This window comes from Siniperca chuatsi, linkage group LG4 (genome assembly GCF_020085105.1).
Source record: "Siniperca chuatsi isolate FFG_IHB_CAS linkage group LG4, ASM2008510v1, whole genome shotgun sequence".
In the NCBI taxonomy this organism is placed as follows: Eukaryota; Metazoa; Chordata; class Actinopteri; order Centrarchiformes; family Sinipercidae; genus Siniperca; species Siniperca chuatsi.
The window spans coordinates 28,499,564-28,521,361 of NC_058045.1; the positions used below are offsets into that span (position 1 = coordinate 28,499,564).

The following is a 21,798-nucleotide window of genomic DNA, read 5'->3' on the forward strand; positions in this document are numbered from 1 at the left end:
CAGACAATATGCTGAAGTAGTCAACACACTTTGACAGTTTTAATAAGAACATACAGTATGACACCATATGAATTCAAGGGAAAAATGTAGAGTATTGGATTCCTGACACCTAATCCAATTGAGCCATGCCAAATTCAGAGACATCAATGTGTCACTTGTTGACCAGACCCTTTGTCAATTGCCCTAACATGAGCCATTTCAAACATAGCTCCTGTTGTGTGACACAAGATTACTGGATGTTTCTTGACAAGGGCCATGGCTGTCAGTTCAGACCAAGGCCTTTGAAGTGGTGCAACTGATTCATCAGAGCAGCAAAGGGACTTTCTAAGAATAACTAACTGTGGAGAGAGAAATAAATGGGTGACTTCCTTTCATTAGGCTCACTTAAGTGTTCAAATATAGCTGGTCACAAGGGGATTTGTGGCACAAAGGTGGCATGTGGACATATTCACAAAGAGAAATGTGGTGGGTCAGGACGTTTATGCTGAGTTTGTTCCATTTATTCAGTTCATTTCTATATAATAGGCTCTTTTTAAAACAGCATTCTGTCACAGCTTGTTCATAGTTCAATGTTAATGGTGTGCAACTGAAGGAATTAATTTGAGGATTTCATACGTAGATGCACTTCGAGAAGCAATGTTAATCTTTAGTTATATATTATTGCTATAAAGATGATGCAAATTATTATTTCATCTGAGATGTCATCTTTGTTCACTTATACTACCCATGTAACGCCAGGAATAATATTTTGACTCTACTACTCTTTTTTTATAGAGCCTGATTTCAACTCTGATAGTCCTTACCATAATCTGTTTTTATTGATTCCTGGTACACATTCTTGAACGTGAAGTGAATTTTTGTAGAAGAAGAGAAACCAATACATGTTGAGATCAAAAACCAGTCAGGGGTAAATTATATATACTGATGCAATTGTTGAAATTGTACCATTTGACATCATGGTAGAGAAGTGAAAAATAGAGCCTGATTTAAAAAAAATAATACAGGAATTATCATGTAAGAAAGATCAGACCCACACAATGTTAACTGCTATTTTTTTATTATTTATTTATCCTGTATTTATGCAGGGGGACCTTATGATTACCTTATTTAAGATTGTCTGATTGTTTGTTTTTTACTAAAAAAGATGCTCACTAAAAGAGATGTGTGTCCTATCTGTGATGCAATAAAAATGTTTCTTAACAAAATGTAAAGTAAAGTGATTCCATTGTGTTTTAGTGATTTAAGCATATTTTGATTATCGGGATAATATTGTGAATCGTAATTATTTTGGCAAGGATAATTGTGACATGAAATTTTCATATTGTACCATGCCTACTCAATAGCCAACCCTTGCTATGAGGGCCTTCTATTTCTGGTTGATTAAATTCCACTCAAATGGGAAAAACAAAAGTGCAATCCTTCTACAAAGTCTACGAACTGACAATTTAAGCTTTTTTCATTAATGTATAAACATTTTTCCCAACAACATTACATTCATGTGTGAACTGTCAAGCAATACTGTAGTAACAAGCAGCCAACTATAACACAGACCATTCACAAGTTGTACTGTTCTTCTGAATGGCGGTTACATAATGCTGTGCAGGTAGACAGAGTTAATACCTAAACAACTGTGTCGAGACCAAGAACAATAAACATGGGTGGAATGAGTAATACAGAGAAATACCTAAGAAAGTGAAGTAACGTAGCATAAAGAAGCTACATTTTTTTAAAGATGTTTTACCTTTATCTTTGTGTCTTTTGAGATGAGAATTGTTTTATCACCTGTAGAATTTTTGGTGCTCTCTTAAAATTTTCCCAACCCCCATGCAATTATTTCATTTTATAATTTAAACTAAAAGTGAACTAAAAAACAATCAGGATTTCTATTTAAGGAAGAAATGTGTTGCCATATGGAGCGCTCAGGTGTATGTAGGACAGCAGGAGGTTAATCTTTCCATGTAATCTTGGCACATATCCAACCGTAAGCATGACACATATCCTTTTATCTCTGAGAAAGCCAACCTGGAGATTACTGGACAGGTAAACAACTCAGAGGGAAAGAAGAAGTGACAGAGAGGATGGACAAACAGCAGATGTGGTGATTGAAAATGTCACGGAAAATCCTGTACTTTGAATCAGAATCACCTTAATGTGTAGACATACAAGGAATTTGACGCCAGTATTAAGCTTTCAATGTACTTATGTACAGAACAATTTACAGGAAGACAGAAATAGACATACAGCTAAAAACAAGGACAACAAAGCTGAACAAAGGTAGAAGGGTAAAGTGTTTCTGTAAATTTTAAGTTGAACTTTGAAGTTCATCTGCTGTGAATACTCAAAGGTAGAGCATAAAAGTACAAAAAGAGAGCCCAAAAACATCAGAATGGCTCTGAATATGAACTATGTCACTAAAGAAGCTATTAAGAACTAACTGCAATAAAACCAGCAACATCTTCATACAAAAATGAAACCTACCATTTCAAAAGGCAGTGGCTCTCACAGGAAACTGCCAAAACAGGCAGGTGTCCATAAGGGAGATTAGACTGAGCTGCACTGCCACACAAATGCCTGCTAATCAGCTTTAGCACTTAAGCTAATACCAAAAGGACTGCAAAGCACCTGTGGGAAACTAATTTACCATTCAGAATAACCCCACTGCTAATTGCTAATTGTCCCACTGTAAGACAATGCAAGCTCAAGGCTAGCCCTGATCCCCCTCTCAGACTATATTGCGACCTAACCTTTCCCATGTTCCCACACATACCGGGCTCATGGCCACCGCAAAACACTTTTTAAACAAGAACATTCATCAGAACCTTGACAAACAATCAAACAAGAAACAATAATAATGCAACAAAAAGCTATTAGTACTCTAAATCTAACAATATGAAAATGTTGTATGGAGACCATAATTACAGCTTTTGGCATAAAAACTGCATTTCTTTGCTGACTAAGTCTGTATCTGATTAAGACAAGACCTTCTCAAAAGATCAAAAAGGTATTAGCAAAGTCCAAAAACAAAGAGTCTAATAATCTTAAGCTGTGTGCAGCTACCGTATTAAATCTTCAACAAATTCATATAAGATATATTAAAAAATTATACATAAGCTGAGCTACATGTTGTAAATTCAAGTGTTTGAGTTACAGGGTTAATGTAAGGCTGTGTTCACGGCCAATGATAAAGTCTCCCCAGGAATGTGTGCTCTATGTATTTGACTGGCCAACGCAGTGTGTAGCCAGATGTTGTTGGACTACACTACAGCAAAATTCGAGTTAGGATCATCTTTACTGATGGAGTCCTCTGCAACAGCAACCCACTCGTGCCAATGCAGTGGTCTCACTGTAATGAATGAGGATTTATCATAATGAGGTCCCAGATCCTGGAAGACCTTTGGGAAAGAAGTTTGGAGTTCTGGAGGTTTTACTATGCAATTGAAGTCTGTTCCTTTAAATAGTACATTGAAATCAAATCATACCACTAAATCTCACCCCTTGTCCCCTCCAAACTCTGAACTAGAGAGTAATTCTCTGAGAGGAATCAGTCATTGTCATTTTCTTCCAAACACTGGTTCATTCTGTAGTTTCTGGATTATTTTCAGGGCACCCCTGATTCCAGCACTTCTTTATATAGTGGCTTGTATTGTAGGTGACCAAAGAATTTCTGCTCTTCAACTTTTTGTGATTGGATAGCAGTCAGAAAAATTGTAACAAAAGAGTTTCCCCTCGGGGATCAATAAAGTGTTTCTGAAAATTTAAATATACGCTTTGAGGGGACTAAAGACTGTAGGAGAGGTTGTTGATTGGTCTATGGGTCCAAGACCATCTTTGAACTACAAACTAAAGTCCTATTTATTGCTGCAACAGAACCATGTCAAACTGTAATGCTGCATATGTGAAACGGAAATGGAAGATAAAGACAACAGAGAAAATGAATTAAAAGGTAAGTCAGAGCAGATAGAGTAAAGAGATATGAAGAGAGCAGATTAGATTTGGGGGGGAAAAAGAGGAAGAGAGTGGATACATCAGACAATAAAAGCCCATTAAAGCCATCCATCAGTGAGGCTGGCCAGAGGTGGGGGATCCAGTTATCCCTCTCCAGGGAACAGAGAGATGAATGACTTCCTAACAGGTGGACTATGAGCTTAACAGGAGGGGGGTAGCAGCGAGAGGAGGTGGGGTTTAACCTGGGACTGAGGCAGTGTTGGGTTACAGCTGCAACTCCGGCGAGAAACCTTGACCCAGTGGTTTTCTCAACTCACAGGAAATGGATTTGTTTTCCTAGCCCTTTCCCAGTAATCCTCCCTTCACAGACACACATATGGGTGTGTAGACACTAGTTTTAGGATTCACACATACAGAGTGACGCATATACACACGTGTGCAAAGACAACAATTGTACAGATACTTTTAGAGTCACACAAAGACAAATGCTTAAGCACATTCTTGAGCATAAAATATGTATTTGGGGGTTTCATATAACTAGCCCTGGCAGTATAATCTATAGAAGAGCTGTTCCACAAACAGCTCGAACACAGATTAAGAGAAAAATTAGCTAGTGCTACTCCCTAGAGCACACAACTACTCTTAACCCACCACCAAGCTAAAAATGGCATTCCATTCCTAAATGTACTGAATGTACTGAAAGTCCACTAAAAGTATAGTTGTCTTAGCTAACCTTCACACCAGTCACTCAAGGTCTGCAGGTAGATGCCTCTCAATGGGAGGAAAAAAGAAAACATAAAAAAATTTTCAGGAAAATCAATAACTTGTTTTTCTGGGAGCCTGGATGAGCTGTACAGAAATAAGCCCAGCCGGCAACAGAGCCATGAGGTGTCTGATCTGCCTACGCAGTTCACCGGGCCACATCCTCTCTGCCTCCACTCAGGGAGAAAATAGCATCAGCGAGCAACACTGCCAGATATTAAGGTAGCCTGTTTTTCCACACACATACACACTCGTGGTTCCCTTATATTGGTGTGACTGCAGTTGTCCACCACAGTTAGATAAACTTAAATACAGTAAATACAATTATTAGGCCTTAATACATTAGCCGGTTCACGTTTAAACAATCAACCACATTTTCAACAAACATACAGTGGAAAACCAAAAATGGCAACGTGGATTTTCATGCATTTTGCCAACAGGACAGAACAGGAAAAATGCCAAACATCTTTTAGTTTAATGTTGCTCTAATGGCAAATGTAGAAATCCCAGAACATGATGCAAGATGTTTTCCTTTTTTGGCACATTTGAAGGGGTGGTAGTTAGCAAAGCCAAGTCAACATAAAAAAGGGTGTTTTTATTAAGGTTTTTTTATCAGAAGAGTATATCTTGGTTGAGTTCAATTCATGGTCATCTTGGTTTGTTAATCCTACAAGTAAAGACAATAGATATGTATAAAAAATACTTTTGTATTATTTTATTTTTTTAACAACCTTCACTGGGACTTACATACGAGAGAATGGAAAAGGCAAATAGAGAAGAAAATCTACACACTCAAAGACTCAATCCTTGCACGAGGACACAAACAGAATCATTAAAAAGGTAGGGGAAGGGAAGGGAAGGCAGAGTTCCACGAATGTTTTTCGTCTTTTTCTCTCTCTCTCCTTGCCAGGATCTTACAGGCAAGATGACCACAACATAATCAAATCTTGTGTCTGCTCTTTTTTATTTCATCCAAGTTCTGTTTTCATCTCTCATCCTCCCATTTCTCCAGGCAGGGATAACAGCAAGCGGGGAAGAAAACAAAACACATAATCATTTGCCTTTCAGGTGTCCCTGGTACCTGTAATAGACCTGCCTGGCTATTTTTAGCCTTCTGCGTGGACCGACTGTCAGCACGTTCCCCTGAGGCCCCTGAGGATACAAGATGTACCCTTGAGAGAGCACATTCAGAGGGCTGGGGGTTGGTTGGATGTGGAAGGATGGCGGAGGTGACATGTACGGAGGGAAGCTCTTAGAGTAACAGGAAACAAACTAAACAGCTCAGAAATAATTGTAATGTGTCAAGGAGAAAAACATGAAACCATATTATGACGGTACCATGCCATTGCTCCGACGGCCTTTTATTCCCGAAAACAAACGGCCATTGCTCCGAAGGCCTAAGATAGCCTATTAAGGGCAAAACCCCCACCGACACAGGACTTTCATCCAGGAGACCACTGTTCATGTCCTGTGGGAAACGGTGGGAAAAGTCATTGTTGACTTATTATTTTAACCCAAACCATGATCTTTTCCTAAACCTAACCAAGTAGTTTTAGTGCCTAAACCTAACCAAACTGCGACCGTTTCACAACGTTAACCACGTGTTAACTGGCAGAAAGGCTTTCTGGCAAACTTCTCCCATGTGCCTATTTTCGGAGCAATGGACCTACGAAGCAACAATGGGCAGCCCCCATTATGGCAGGCTTATTATGGTCATCTTATGAATTTGCCCATCACATGAATTTTACACAAAGTCACCCCTTAAGCATTTTAATAGGGCTGGATATAAACCAATTTACTGATACTGACATTGGGAGTCACTGGCGTAGTTTTGTTCTTGTTGGTATTTCACTTTAAAAACAGATCCTGATCCAGATCGTACCATTACCATATCGTCATCAAGCCACATGCTTCCACGTGTCTCACCTTCATTCTACATATTCTACACATTCAGAACAATGCAGTATGCAAAATGACAAGGTCTTCAGGGTCTCTAATGTCCTTCAACACTGTAAAATACAATACTGTATATTAGTCTTTAGGTTTGTTTTAGAGTAGGTCTGCAACAAATGTATATTTTCATTACTGATTAATTTGTTGATTACTTTTTCCATTAACCAATTACTTATTTAGTCTTTAAAATGTGAGAAAAAAGAAAAAAATGTTTCCCTCTCACAATTCCCCAGTACAACATGACATTTTCAAATTATTTATTTTGTCCATCCAACATTACAGAACCCAAACATATTTAATTTACAATTATATAAAACAAAAAAGAAGCAAATTGTAATATTTGAGAAGCTGGAAGCAGTAAATGTTGGGCATTTTTTCCTCACAAATGGCTAACAGTTAATAGATTTATGATTAATTAGTCATTTGACTAATCAACCAATCATTTCAGCACTATTTCAGAAATTTCAAAATTGTTGTGAAAAGAACATATTTTTCAAAAAGCAATTATTTAGTAATGAAAAAGAACCAATAAGAGTATAGATAAGAGTATCGATAAAATAGCCATCCCTAAACACGAGTTTAACACTACAATTTGTCAACAAACACACTCAAATGACCACCTGAGAGTCCCGGGAACTCACTACATTGAAAACCTATCAAAAACACTGAAGGGTGAGAGAGGTGAGGGGGGAGGACGGATGGGAATCCGAAGAGAGAATCCTCTTGAATTAGTGATAAGGCTTGCCCTCCTCTTGTATTTTTGATGAGGAAGATCAAGTTTTTGAACACTAGCATGCCGGCACCAAGCAGACTGGAGCTGCTATAGGGAGTCTTGCAGCAAAACAAAGCATTACATGACGTACGCCGTGTCCCAAGACAGGTTTCCGCTTTGACTCAGCTGTCATTGGGGTGATCGACTGGTCAGGAGTCATGTAATATCCAGTGTTTTTAACTGTGTTCTGTTGCTATCTGTTTGTTTTCTCGTTACTTATTTTTTGTGTGTATTTATTCTGTTTTGTACTTGGGATCACTGAAAACGAGGGCATGCCCTCAATGATTCCTCGAGATTTAAATAAAGGTTGAATGAAAAAATTCCAGTTACACAAGGTCTCATCAAATACTTACAGCTGCATTGAGTGCTTTCTGCCCACTAGAAGGAGGATCTCACCTGACTTATTTATGCCAAACAAAGGCCTATTTGCACATGCAGCAGACACCGAGCAACATGAGCATCCCACGGGACTTCAATATGCACTTTTAGCTCTGGTTTGGACTCCACCTCTCCTGAGAAAAATATCTCTGTCTAGCTAAATGCTCAACCTTTTTCCACCAGTCACCGTTTTACCTCTTATTTTGCTGTTTTGTGCTGGGCTGGTAGTGAACAGTTGGCCTATCTGACGTCCTAGTGCAGAGAGCTCCAACAAGAAATGTAGGATCATCTGGCAGTAAGTTTGGCCAAACTTTTTTTGCTGGCTCAACTTTTGCCGCAATGCAATATCATCTGGCAACACATAACGCTGCCAGATCAAATACTTGTAAGCACACACGTATTTTCTATTACGTGACCATTGTCAAGACAAAGGATGAAATGATTGTCACCATGATAACTTCCGTTGTAAAATCCTGTCTTATAGCAGTGTTTAGGTGAAAAGCTTTGGATGGATCACTCAAACTGGACATGCTGGATTGTTTTTCATCTTCTTACCAATAACTGTAGCTATTTGAGTTCTTAACGTTGCGTACATGCAAGCAGGGAAGTCAGTGTGATTTTAACAGTGTATGAGAGAATACAGTATGAATGAACGTATTTGATTGTGCTTTCACTGAGTGTGCACGAGCATGTTTGCTTGAGTGTAACAGTGTATGTTTGTGTGTGGGGATATGTGTGTGAGGGTGTTATGCAGTGGAAAGTGAACCCCCCTCCCCCCCAGGGCTGTTACTATTTTTAGCTCATTTTCGTTGCGTCTTGTCACTCGTGTTCTCCTCTACAGCACTTAAATCTGGTATCTAAACCTCCGGGCCATCCAATATCCTGTACTTCCCCTGCACAGGAAGCTAGCGAGGAGTGGGGATGGGGCCGTCTGTGTAAATGCAGACACGTACACACTGGAATTACACAAACATGAATGGCCTTGCATGCCCGTAGTTGATGGATGCGCCTGAATAGTCACTAAAAATGACAGCAGAGCACACTTACTTCACCCACTTTACACATGATAAGGATTATACTCTCATTCACACACGATGGAAGGGCATACAACCACAAATGCACACACAGAGGTCTGTGACAGGAGGCCTGTCCAGTAGAGGACACCTTGTCTGGTCAAACTGGCGTCACAGCTAACATCTGCAAGGACACAAGAGATGGCGTAAGTAACCAAATCTAACTTCTGCTATCTAATCACCTCTTAAACACACACTTGCAAAACACATGCGCGCGCATTTGCCTTGCTAAAGCTTTGAGAACCATTTATCAGCAGTATTATTAAAAACCTTTAGCCTCAACACTATAAAGCTAAACTTAAATAACTAGATGCGTAGCCTCAATCTGATCCTAAATTTGATTCTAAACTCGTGTTTAAAACTGAACTAACCAAAACTGTTGTACTACAAACTTCAAACCCACATTTTGTTGAAGTTGCAACTAGCAACGTGCTCTCCTTTGGAGGATTTTCACTTACCTACGTAGACATTTCAGTCCTTATAAAGACAGGTACACCATGCGCACACACACACACACACACACACACACACACACACACACATATAACACTCCTCTGTCTTCCTTGGCCTCATTTCACGCTTGCCATTCTTCATGTGTTTCACAGTTGACTTGATATCTGTTCAGTGCAATGGGTTTGACACTCTCCATGTTGTCGCCTACTCTCTGCTGCCACTCAACTAGAGGAAAGACTGGAGCAGCCTGAACTACATTTTAAGAAACACCCAGTCACACAATTCAACAAAGGTACTTACTTACACAACCACCAAGAAATACATTTCAGTTTGTGTTTAGAATTTAAAGAAGTGCCCAACAGACTACTTTTGCTAAGCATCAATTTTTAACCCAGTTCAACTTATTTAGAAACATTAGAGTTTCTAACCACAGAGGTCATTGAGAGGCCTCAATGACCTCTGGGGGTCCCTGAATCCAAATTTGGGGTCACTGTCACAGAGACATGAATGAAACATAGCTTGTATAAGAAAAACTGAACAATGTCACATTGCTACCTTTAAAAATAAATAATGTAATATGTATGCTTGTAGATTGATTTGTTATCCAGAGTAGATTCCAAGGAGAGAGTATGAAAAGGTTCAGTGCTCAAGGACACACAGACAGACAGCAGCTATGGCTGTAGATGAGATACATCACTTTATAGCTACTGGTGTGTGTATCAAAGCTCTGTAATGTCAATGGAGAGTGAGGGCACCACCCTGGGCCTCTGTCTGCTCTGTAATGACATAGTGCTTGCTGATAACTCTCCATTCAGAAGCACTGAGCCCTGCAAGTGCCGCTAGCTCACTGCAAAGCTTAATGGCCAATGCAGAGAGAGAAAAAGAGGAAGGTGATAAAGCCACAGCTGATGCATTACATTACATTTATTTAGCTTTTATCCAAAGCGACTTATAAGTGCATTCAACCATGTGGCTACAACCCAAAAATTACACAAGTACATCAGCTTTAATATGCTGAACTGCTTCAAGTGCTACATTTAGAGAAAATAAGAGAAATAGAAAGAGTTGTTTTTTGTTTTGTTTTTTTTATTAATGGGTCATGGTGCAGTGTGAACAGTGCGTTTGCATACTGCGACAGAAGATGTGTAGAGTTTCTGCTGTCCCGATGTCAATGGGGAGCTCATTCCACCATTGTGGAGCCAGGACAGCAAACATTCGTGATTTTGCCACATCACTGTCATCATTACTGACCTCACCTCCCTGTCCATACAAACTGGCAAGTCAAAAACCATGCAGAATTGTATTGTTGTGCGCACTTTTACATGACATTACAGACAACTTCACTAGTTAAACAACATCAGAGCACCCTACAGGCCTCATGTATAGTATTTGCTTTTCTCATGCAGGGTCATCCCATGTTTGCACACGTGATTCGAAAACTAAAGATTATTAGTTTGTTTGGTTATTATTGATATTATTAGCTGATTTGTATTGGGATGTTTGGAAAAAAGGGACATAAAAAATAAAGCGGACGCTAACAGACTCAACAAACTGATCCGTAAGGCCAATGACATTGTGGGGGTGGAGCTGGACTCTCTGTCGGTGGTGTCAGAGAAGAGGATGCTGGAGCAAAAAAAAAAATGCCATCTTGGACAGTGTCTCCCACCCGCTCCATGACGTGCTGGTCAAACAAAGGAGTACCTTCAGCAGAAGACTCATCCCACCAAAATGCACCACAGAGCGCCACAGGAAGTCATTCCTGCCTGTGGCCATCAAACTCTTTAACTCCTCCCTCTAAGTGTCAGTCTGTATGACCCTAAGTCAGTAAACTGGACATTGGATCATTAACATCACTGTAATACTTGAAATAATTGTGCAATATTCTCTGTTTAATACTCTGGTCTATTACTGCTGTGCAATATACACTTAATAAGTTACACTTAACTTGACAGTACATGCACTACTACTTATTACTTATATTATTACATTGTATTATTATACCGTACATACTTATCATCAACCGGTAATCCACTTTGTACTTTACACTTATTTTAATTTTATACTTATACCTACTTGGTACTTAAATGATCTTACCTGTATTATAGTGTATTATATTTTTTGCTTAGTACTTCTATTCCTGTGTGCACTGACGTGATAGTGAGCAGCTGTAACAAAAGAGTTTCCCCTCGGGGATCAGTAAAGTATTTCTGATTCTGATTCTGAGTACACAAAAGTATATGGACAGGGTTGTCATTTCAATCCACACCTCAAAGAAAATCCGACAATGTCTCAGCCATATAAGGACATTTAAACACAATTAAGCACACACACACAACATTGTGAACAGACTTGAGTTTAGTGCCATTGAAGTCAAAAGAAAAAGTTAAAGAAAATAATGCATAAGTGATAAGAGGAGATGGCCCTAAATTAAGGACAAGAAGGTCACCAATGGCAGCAGGAACTGTGAGTGCAGGAACCTCCCCATCCAGCCGCCCACGTACCCACCTCAGGCCATTTGCATCTCCCGTCCCTTCCCTCTCCTCTCTCTGTTTCCGCCTACGCTTGCACCCATTAGGGCAATGAGGGAGAAACACGGACGCAGGACGGAAGGGAAAGCACTTTGAGGACATCAACATCGGTGGAAGACAGAGGAAAGGAGTAGGAAATGACCAGAGGAGAAGAGGAGAGGAGAGAGTTCCTCAGTGATGGAAATCAGAGCTGACAGGAGGAGTAGCACTGGGGGCTCCCTGCTCTGAACCAATCTAAACAGGAATGACTTTCACACACACATTCACACTCCAATACTCATGTACGCACAGAAACAGACCCTAAGTACACGCGCACACACACACACACACACACACACACACACACACACACACACTCATAAATATAACTTGGCAAATTTGCATATCCACTGACACATATACACACTATGTAAACACACATGCAGGCTCGATCACTCACTCAGATGCCCACTGACATAACTGCACACACACACACACACACACACACACACACACAGAGGCTACAACAAGCAGCAGGAGGCATGGAGAAGGGATGGATGTGCATGAATGAGTCAGAAGAGTGTGTGTGTGCGCGTGTGTGTGTGTGTGTGTGTGTGCGTGCGTGTGAGTGTGTGTGTGTGTTTTTAAGCTACATTTTGACACATTTAGCTGATGCACTAACAGTGAGAAATAGGCTTGGGCGGTATCTATTTTTCATAACTTCCTGACATTTCACTGGGGTATATGACAGTATTTGTGTAAAAAACAAAAACAATGTAAGAGCTGAGCTGCTACTGATAGAAGTCATTGTAGCATGCATTAATCTCTATAAACATATTTTTGCATATGAATGCAGAATCTGTAGGCAAGGGACAAGATTTTGGTATCAGAAGTGATGTGGTTTCCGTTTGTAGTACGTTTGTAGTCTGAGTAGTATTGACCAGTTACATTTGCATTCAAACCCATCAGCTATTGTCGGGTTGGTGTGACATTGTCTAGCTAGCCTACAATGCTGTGTATCTAATATGCAATTAGCCTACTTAGTGCTGTACCAAATGCAATTTTTTCATATTCGAAGCTTCTATTGAGGTTGTTTTATGACATCACCCTAAAAAAAAATAAATAAATCCTCGAACAAAATCCTCAGTTTGAATAAAGTGATTCATTGGATTAAAGGAGTTACTCTTTTTTTTTTTAAATCAACTTTCTTTATTAAATATAATTCATCAGTTATGGTGCTGTTACACTGCTGCTAGACCGCCCCGTTAATACTGGTGCGTGCCTCCCTTTTTGTGCAACAAGCGGGCCAAAAAAAATATGGATTGAAGCAGAATATTTTCTTAGATTAAAAACATGTTGTGAATTTTGGAAATTATTACATATATCTTTTTTTCAATAAATTTTGACTTTTGGACTTTACAACGCTCTGGAGTTATTGGAAATGTTTGGATCACCCAAGCTGGAAACAATCCTACGTAGCAAGGGTTGGGCGATTGGATGTATATATCGGCAATCGATTGGTTTTTTTTGTTTGTTTTTTAATGGTCTGCCTCCAAAGAAAGAGTGAGAGCCGCTGCTCAGCGACAGACTCTTGTTTAGCGAACTAATCCAATAGCTAGAGGCCAGCGACGGCAGAGAAAAAGCATGTATAGCCAGAATATTTTCACATCTAACTCGTGAATTAAGGGTTATTTCGACCAAACCAGAGTTGGTGATTGTTGAAATAGTAGAAAGACTAACCAAGACGTTTTGGTGAGTTTTATTTTGTTTCTGTCGAGTTTGAATAAAGTGTGTTTTATGACAAGTTAACACGGCTAGTAAGCTAGTCTTAGTTCGGTGAAAGAAAGAAACTTGAATTCAGAAGGTGTATGGCTGTATTTTTCAGTTTAATAGGGAAAATAGAAGTAAGAATATTTCCTTTCTTGACATTTTGTGAGTGTATTTTGTTTATTTATTAGACTAGTAAAGCTGAGAGAGCTTGTGGAACGTAATGAACTTTCATCTCTGAAACTACGGTGGGGGGGCTCCTGCTGCACACACACCTGAATATATATCTGCAGTCGCCCAACCCTAACCTCAACACAGCATCTCCGTATCAGTTTAATAGAAAGAGGAGCGTCGGTCTTTGTGTCTGTTACCATCTATTTTTGACGGTATTGAAAATCATATCTTCGGGATTTCTAAATACCCTGGTATACCGTAATACCTTGATACCGCCGAAGCCTAGTGAGTTATCATGTAAGGATCCAGCATTCATCTTGCTATTTGTGGCAAGGATAAAAGTGATGTATATGTATGAAATGTGTGTGACACCAGGGTGCAGTGAGTTAGTCAATGAGTTAAACAGGCAGTCAGAGTTCCAGCTACTCTATTATTAGAGCTGCGGCTGCAGCTGCTGCTGCGTTGGTTGGGGTCCCTGGGGGCCAGGGCACCGGCACGTGGATTCCTGCTCTCTTCCCATCTCTCTGATCTCAATTCCTATCCATCTCTCTCTCTGATCTCTCACGAGCCTTTCCATTCAAGCACGCTTGGGCAATTCATACAGGGAGCAAAGACGAGCTCCTTCAGCAACACAGAGAAGGAAGAGGAGAAATGGAGGAGGGGGAAGATGCAGAGAGAACAAGGGAGAGAAGGAGCCAAATCTGCCTAAACAGTGGTCTTACTGTGCGTTCAGACCGCCACCGGTGAGAGAGTTAAAATTTGCTCTGACTGCCCTGCCAACAATGTTGTCGAAAGATTCGTGGACATTCTGATGTAGATCGAATGCTTGGTCTTGCAAACTTTATTTAAAGGGGCCGCAAAGCAAACAAGTATGTCAATCGGTATCTTAATTATGTTCAGACTGATTCGCAGTAGCAACACTGTTTGGCATGTTTTGGGGCTGAAGTTAGCATGGTACTCCCTCCTGTTTTCAAAAAATATATAATGCACTTCACCAACTCACCAGCATCATTTATGTTCCTGTACGCAAACTGGGATACGTTGTAGATTATTGGGAAACCTGCCACAGTTATCAGCCTCTCCTCCATTTCGCATGGGAACTAATGTTTGGTCAGAACCAAAGTTTACACGACTGTGTTCTCTGGAATTCTCTCGAGCGGAGGACTTCTAATTTCCAATACCTTAAAGCCCGGACTTCAACTTTCCTCGACGTCCCCACACCATCCAAGACGCGCCGCTGTTCGCCACTGGCTCACATAAAAAATTATTGACTTCCAGTCACTTTGATGCTCTTGCCGACAGCAGTATGAATGCACAGTTAGGTGAAACAGTTTCAACAAAAAACACATCTGCAAATTTCTCTCAGTTTCTAATTTTTCTCCGTCTTAGATGGCAACTACTTAATACTGCAGTTTCAATGCCAAGTAACTACTTCTTCTCATTTTTAGTAAGTTGAGATCGCACTTATAAAATTTGTCACGCCAGACACATTTTCCTAAAAGATAGCTACCAGACACATTTACATTTGCTATTTAGACTGACATTATATTTGCATACATTATATCAATCACAAATAAATAGTAGAGAAACATAAATTGAAATACATATTTTGTGGAAATTTATTTAAACAGTCAATTTAATGAATTTCCTTCATTTGACAATTTACCAGAAATGACACGCAACGGTAAACCTATCTATCTGATACTCACTGCAGGTTAAAACTAGCCCCTAGTCTAACCATTCATCTACACAGTTCCATGTTAACATCAGAACATTTCAAGATATGAATGGCTGTTCTGCAGTTGTGTGTTTACTGGAGTCTTGAACCAAAACCACTTATGTGACTTGGCCATCCTGACTCTAAATGACTTCCACTTGGCTTGGTCCATTCATGGCTTTCCGACCCACACAGCAGACACAGTAAGTGAGTTAGGGCAGCACGCCAAAGAAAAATTACTACCTCTGCAACAGGAGCTATAATTCATGTAGACTCCGTTTGTCAACATGTTTCTTTTTAAGGGATAAGTGAATCATTAAAAGCAAAAATTTGCGGTTGTTCAGTCGACGTACAAAGTCACTTTTTCTAAGAGCATAACAATGCCCATACAATGAAAACAGTAAATAGAAACATCTTTCCATATCAGTCCCCCAACGGTGCAAAGAACTCTACACCTTCACCTACCGAACAACTTCACACGGCTTGACTTTTAGTTTAGAGTTTTAAAAAAAAGTCACAAATGTAAATATTACTATGAATCATTAAATGCTAGTTTCAATGTTTAATTTACAATGATAATTCACAATTATACACTGATTATAATAACACTGATAATTGTGTCCACCCCTGACTGAATTTGATTTTTATCATTTATTAAGCCATTGTTTTATGATTTCTCGTTACGATTGTGTCATGGTGCACTGTATAAATGGATAGAGGTTTAAAGCTTTTTGTGAGTGATGGCTGGCTACATTAAGTAATGCACAGTGAGAGCTACATTACCACTGTTTATGTCTAAATATTTACAGTTCAGTTCACATTAATAAATCATGACCAGAGTAGGCTTTTGTCTTTCTTAGATGACAGGCTAGAAACAAAATGTCATGCCAGTTAACTATTCTAGTAGAAATACACAACAAACTCTGGTGTAATTTACAGCAACCATGAGCAAATTAATGATCTAGGTCTCTATGGTCTTTAACATGGCAGTGGATAAGATATTTCACCACGCAACCTTACATCTGTGAAAGCATGTTGTTTTCCTAATACTCATTAAATCTGTACATTAAAACCCACCTACATCAGTCTCATGTTTCTACCCATTTATCCAGGATCAGCATTTGTGGGATAAGCAGATAGCACTAATTCACATCAAGGATTTTACCTTGCAACATAATGTGAACTTGTTACTCAAGTTCAAGGCCAGATCTTCCCGAGCAACAATACAAACTACAGAAAGGAATGATCTGGAAAACACAATGTGGCATTCACAAGGTTCAAAACAAATACAAGAGAGAATCTGAAAACGTTGGAGAAATAGGCTTGTAAAGGGAAATTGAGCAGACCGCTCAGGGGCCCGCTGTGGTTGTATTTGGGTAGTTTGACAAAATCAAAACTTTATTTGGTCAAGAAAAAGTCACATTTAAACTTGACCCATGAATTTTACCCTTACTGAACTGTAATGCAGCTTTCAAGATAGGGAAAACTTTCACATTTTACATTCACATTTTAAGATAATTAAAACCCAAAATGTAATCATGGAATTGTAGATGTGCTCTGCAGCTCTGAAAGTGCAGAATTGTATGATTAGAGTAGTAGCATGTTGTTATGTAATGTGGTGCTGAAAGGATAAACACAAATTAAAAGAGCAAAGACAGACAGCAGAGTGATGCTTTCTGCTGGCATCACTGCATCTCTGACAAGTGAATGGACTGTTGTCCTTTGAGGCAGGTGTCAGTGCTGCAGCATGATGGCAAAACTAAAGACTGGTCTGCACTGCCACCTGGTGGTCATGGGGACACCCCAAATAGACACAACCTTGAATATGACGATGTGTCCCATATACAACAGGCACAAACTTTTAATTTCAGGCTGTAAAAAGTAGTAATGTAATTATTTTGATATGATGAGTAGCAGCTGCATATGGCACATGCTTAGTAAAGCATAATCTCCACAGACAGCTGTTTAAATCACCCACTGTTTATATGGCGTGATCTTGGCTATCTATAATACTGGATCAAGGCCCCCAGTTTTACTATGAGCTTTTCAGTTTCACTGTAGGCATATTTAGCTATGGTAGGTGGGAAAATAAAATCAACGAATCAATAAATATAAGCAATGCTGTTTTCTTTCTGTATACTCCACATGGAGCCTACTTGAAAACTTTTGTGGTTTTGTGGGTGTGGCTTGTTTTCTTGTGTCTGTGGATTTACTACGCCAGCTTACCGTGGTGCTGTGAAGAGCTTGGCCCAACTCTATGACATGCGGATCAGTGGACTGAGTGTCTGCCACTGTTGGACTGATCTGTGGAGAAAAAGAAAAGTCATATATAGCTGCTCCCCTTTTAACATTTACAACATATGGTCATGGTTTTCTCACCAGTATAATTTACTGAACACACAGATGTTTTGTGTGGAATGTTAACTGTGAACTAGGTCGTTTTCACTAGATATTTCTTGTCTGTGCAGTAAAGGGATGTGAATAGTTGTAATTGGTCAGTTCTAATAAAACAAGTGCTCCTGATGGTTTGCAGGCCAGGAAATTATTTGATTAGCTTGTGTGGTAGATGATGTTGTGGTTTGTAAAAATACACTAGTTAAGCTTGTATATTACTATGATATTAGCAAATCGGAACTAGCACCTAATCATTCTAAACAGAAAATAATTTGCATATGAAGTTAAGTAAAACTGAACTGACCTGAATGGCTGTGGGCTGTGGGTGGTGAAGGTGGGGTCCTCTGGGGTGAATGTCAGTCAGGTGGGGTGGGGGATCGGGGTGGACCTCCGGCTGTGTTGTTGCAGGACATCCTGGTAGGATTTGGTGTCAAAGTTTGTCCTCCACATCAGCACCTAGGGGATCAAGGGACCAGCAGAACTTCTATGACCCAAGTTCCTCAGGTTTTCTACTACAGAAAGTAAAAGGATAACTTTGAAGTTACAAGCTATGGGGAACACAGGGTCATTTTGTAGTCATGTAACACCAACCTGACCATCAGCTCCCCCCGAGGCAAAGAGATCTCCAGCCCTGGAAAAGGCTACTGTGATTACAGCGCCCTGAAAAACAAAGTAAACAATGTTAGTGAATAAGAAAACTTACCATGACAAACACCATCAAGGACTTAATCCTGGGATATACTGGAACTGGAATAATGCTGCTCAGACTGCCTATATCGTCTGACGGTGTCTGATGTCTGTGGGTGAACTGAGCTGTGTTGTAGCATCACCTTGTGTCCACGGAGGGTGTAGATGAGGCGCCCCTCCAGCAGGTCTAGTATTTTAACAGTGCTGTCGCTGGAGCCACTGATCAGGTAGTTGTTGGACGGGTGGAAGGAAAAGCTGTTGATTCCTGCACTGTGGACTGATCCAAAAGTTACAAAAATAAGCCACACACAAAAAAAAGCACATTAACAGCAATTCACACTAAGACAGGAGATAGTAAGAAATCTAAGTAAGCTTTAGTACCCTACAGGATAATGGGTAAGCTAATTCCTTTGCTGACAAAGTGGGAATACAATTAGTCTTCTACAGATATTCTAGAGATATTGGCAAGAATATTTCTGGTATTTACTTAATTTCCCAACTGGATATATAGCGTTATAATAGCTCTGACATTTTGACATACCTTGATAATGCTGAATCAGCTTGTTGGTCCGTAGATCCCAGATTTTCAGTGAACTGTCAGCTCCTGAGGATGCAATACAGGTGCCGCTTGAGTTGAAATCAACAAACGTTGCTGGTCTGGAATAACAAAAACACTACGAGGAATCAGTGACCTGCAGCAGTTTTTAATAGTCTGGTGTGTAAATAATACACAACAATGCCATCTATGGGAGAGACAAAGCAATGACTATACTAAATTGATTTAGTTTTTACATCAATTTTGTAAAGCCTTTTTTAAAACTTCTAACAATATTCAGTGATGTTTTGGTCTTTCATCTGAAATCAGAATCTACATTCTCCACCTCCCTAATCCAGGTTGTTACCTTCATACTTACCCATCATAGTCAGTAAAACAGTTGATGCAGTGTTTGGTGGACGTGTCCCACAGCCGGACGGCACGGTCGTCTCCACAGGAAGCTATTAGCCGCCCATCTGGAGAAAACCTGCCGTAAGGAAAAAAAATAAAAAATGCTACTTATACCAAGTAAGGGGAAAATAACTTTTTCAGCAATTCCCAGCATCACACACATACAGTTACACGCACTTACAGTACACACTGTATCCAATCTTGACCACAGAATTTTATCTACTCGTCCCCATCAGTGTCTGATTCAAAACATTTAAAAGGACTGAAAACAAGTAGAGCGCCAAATGTTTAGAAAAAGTGCATAAGTATTATCTTTTGTTTGTCCTTGGATGAAAGTGGATAAGTGGTAAAGATATGTTTAGGTAACCTAGATACACACACACACACACAAACACACTACAGCAGGATAAGTTACTGAGGATGCGGTGGTACCTGGCACAGCGCACCCAGTTGGTGTGCTGGTTGAGAGAGTAGACGAAGCACTGCCGGTGAACATTCCACACTTTGACCGACTTGTCGTCAGACGCTGTCACCAGTCTCTGGCCATCGTGGGAGAAACCAACACTGCGTACAGCGGCCGTGTGGGCTTTGAACACTGTTGACTCTCCTTTCCTATGGTACACAGGCACATGATAACAAATACAACTGATTTAAAACCCAGCCTCTCCCACTCACACATGCCATGCAGCCTCAGCCTGCACGGTACATGTGACCCTCTTGCCAGTTTACTGTGTTTCCAGTATATTGATGCACCAAACTGTGCACCAGACCATTTGTTTTACATTTTATGTTACAGTCCACTTATCTTCGAGATCCTGATTAAAGTAGCAAAAGTGACTTGAGTGAGCCTACATGGAAGGTGTCCACAGTCGGACCGTTCTGTCCTTGGAGGAAGTAGCCACCAGGTTACCCAAGGGGGAGAACTGCACCCCAGTGATGACGTCTTGGTGGCCAACAAAGCGGAAAGCCCTCGCCTTTGGAGCCAGATTCCAGATCATCAGGCTCTTATCCATTGACCCCGAGGCTAGAGGGAGACAGACGAAAGACGAAAGGAGAAGATTCCGTCAAGACTTACCCAAAACGCAGTACAGATTTCCTGCTGGAGAATTGCAGTATATTAATTAAGTAGATTAATTACTGGTATTTAAAGAGGTAATTACAGTGAATAAAGAGAGCTAAATTTTAACCTCTAATTGTATCTCATATGAAAGAAGAGCCTAATCAGACCACAAGCATTCTGGAAGGTCCGCTTTGTCGTTAGAGATGCTATCCTAAAAGAGTCACTGGTTAAACTTCTGCAAAGGTCAATGTGTTCATCAAGAACAATATGTACCATCAAAGCGCCAAGAGAATACATCACTGTCACAGAAACCAAAATGACCATCCTAGGAAAAAGGTAGGTTTTCTGAGTAACAGATAATAATAATAATAAAATGTTAGAAATATCATGTACTGTACATGTGGCTTGCATATACAGTAAAGTTGCACGGTTATTACTAAAGATCTGACAGTGATTATTTTACTAAATACTATGGTCATGATTACTCTATTACATAACTGTGCATTAATTTAACTGTTCAGGTTATAGCAAGTGAGAAAAGGAATTTTTCAACAGGGATGCTAAACCCATATTTTATCATTTGTGGGAGGGAAAAGCATGACATATGATTACAGGAAACTATCTGCATACTGCCAAAGAACACCTGAATGGCATCTGTGAATTTGTAAAGCTTGTTAGTGGCAGCAGAAAGTACCCAGTTGTTTGCGGTTTGGGTTGAAGTCTGCACAGGTGACAGCATCTTTATGCCCCTTGAAGTGTCTCTCAAGGGTTGGATCCTCCTGCAACGACAATGCACAGTCAGTCAGGAAAACTCTGCATTTCTTCTGCAGTTTTAATTAAGCAATAGTTAGCTATTTTTTTTTTTGTTTCACAAGAAGTTTAGAAAAGGGGTGGTGAAGGAGGCAGTTTTCCCATGGATAGCACAGTCGTGAAATTAACAGCACTTCTAACTGTTAAGACTAGACCTGTGTGTATTCGATGGAAAATCATCCACTACAAAAACGTGAAGAGCTGAAGTTAGAGCTGACGTTATTTACCATACCGACAAGCAAATCTATTATGTTGAGTTTAACCGAAGGTATGTTTGACAGCCCCACTCAGCAAATCCTCTTAGCAGAGAAGCAGCTAGCAAACTTGCCGACTCAGCTACCATTAGCACCAGTGTACGTTATCAAAAGTACACACATTAGCCTTTACTAAACTATTAGCA

The 21,798-nt window shown here is 39.9% G+C and overlaps 1 protein-coding gene across 7 annotated transcripts in view; it reads right to left on the reverse strand.

Moving 5' to 3' along the window:
• Window positions 1–21,798, reverse strand: part of poc1b (POC1 centriolar protein B) — a 46,116-nt gene that overhangs the window by 23,656 nt on the left and 662 nt on the right. For 5 of the 7 annotated variants that reach the window (XM_044192809.1, XM_044192811.1, XM_044192815.1 and 2 more), the window contains 9 exons: window positions 21,283–21,367; window positions 20,381–20,552; window positions 19,961–20,140; window positions 19,497–19,604; window positions 19,124–19,239; window positions 18,726–18,859; window positions 18,487–18,555; window positions 18,200–18,351; window positions 17,728–17,805 (listed from right to left, as the gene is read on the reverse strand). In XM_044192809.1, the coding sequence (XP_044048744.1) occupies window positions 18,256–18,351; window positions 18,487–18,555; window positions 18,726–18,859; window positions 19,124–19,239; window positions 19,497–19,604; window positions 19,961–20,140; window positions 20,381–20,552; window positions 21,283–21,367 (960 nt within the window). In that variant the 3' untranslated portion in view covers window positions 17,728–17,805; window positions 18,200–18,255. Of the gene's footprint in view, window positions 1–5,323; window positions 9,008–17,727; window positions 17,806–18,199; window positions 18,352–18,486; window positions 18,556–18,725; window positions 18,860–19,123; window positions 19,240–19,496; window positions 19,605–19,960; window positions 20,141–20,380; window positions 20,553–21,231; window positions 21,368–21,798 lie in introns of those variants that run through there. The other 2 variants (XM_044192814.1, XM_044192816.1) reach the window with 2 other exon arrangements.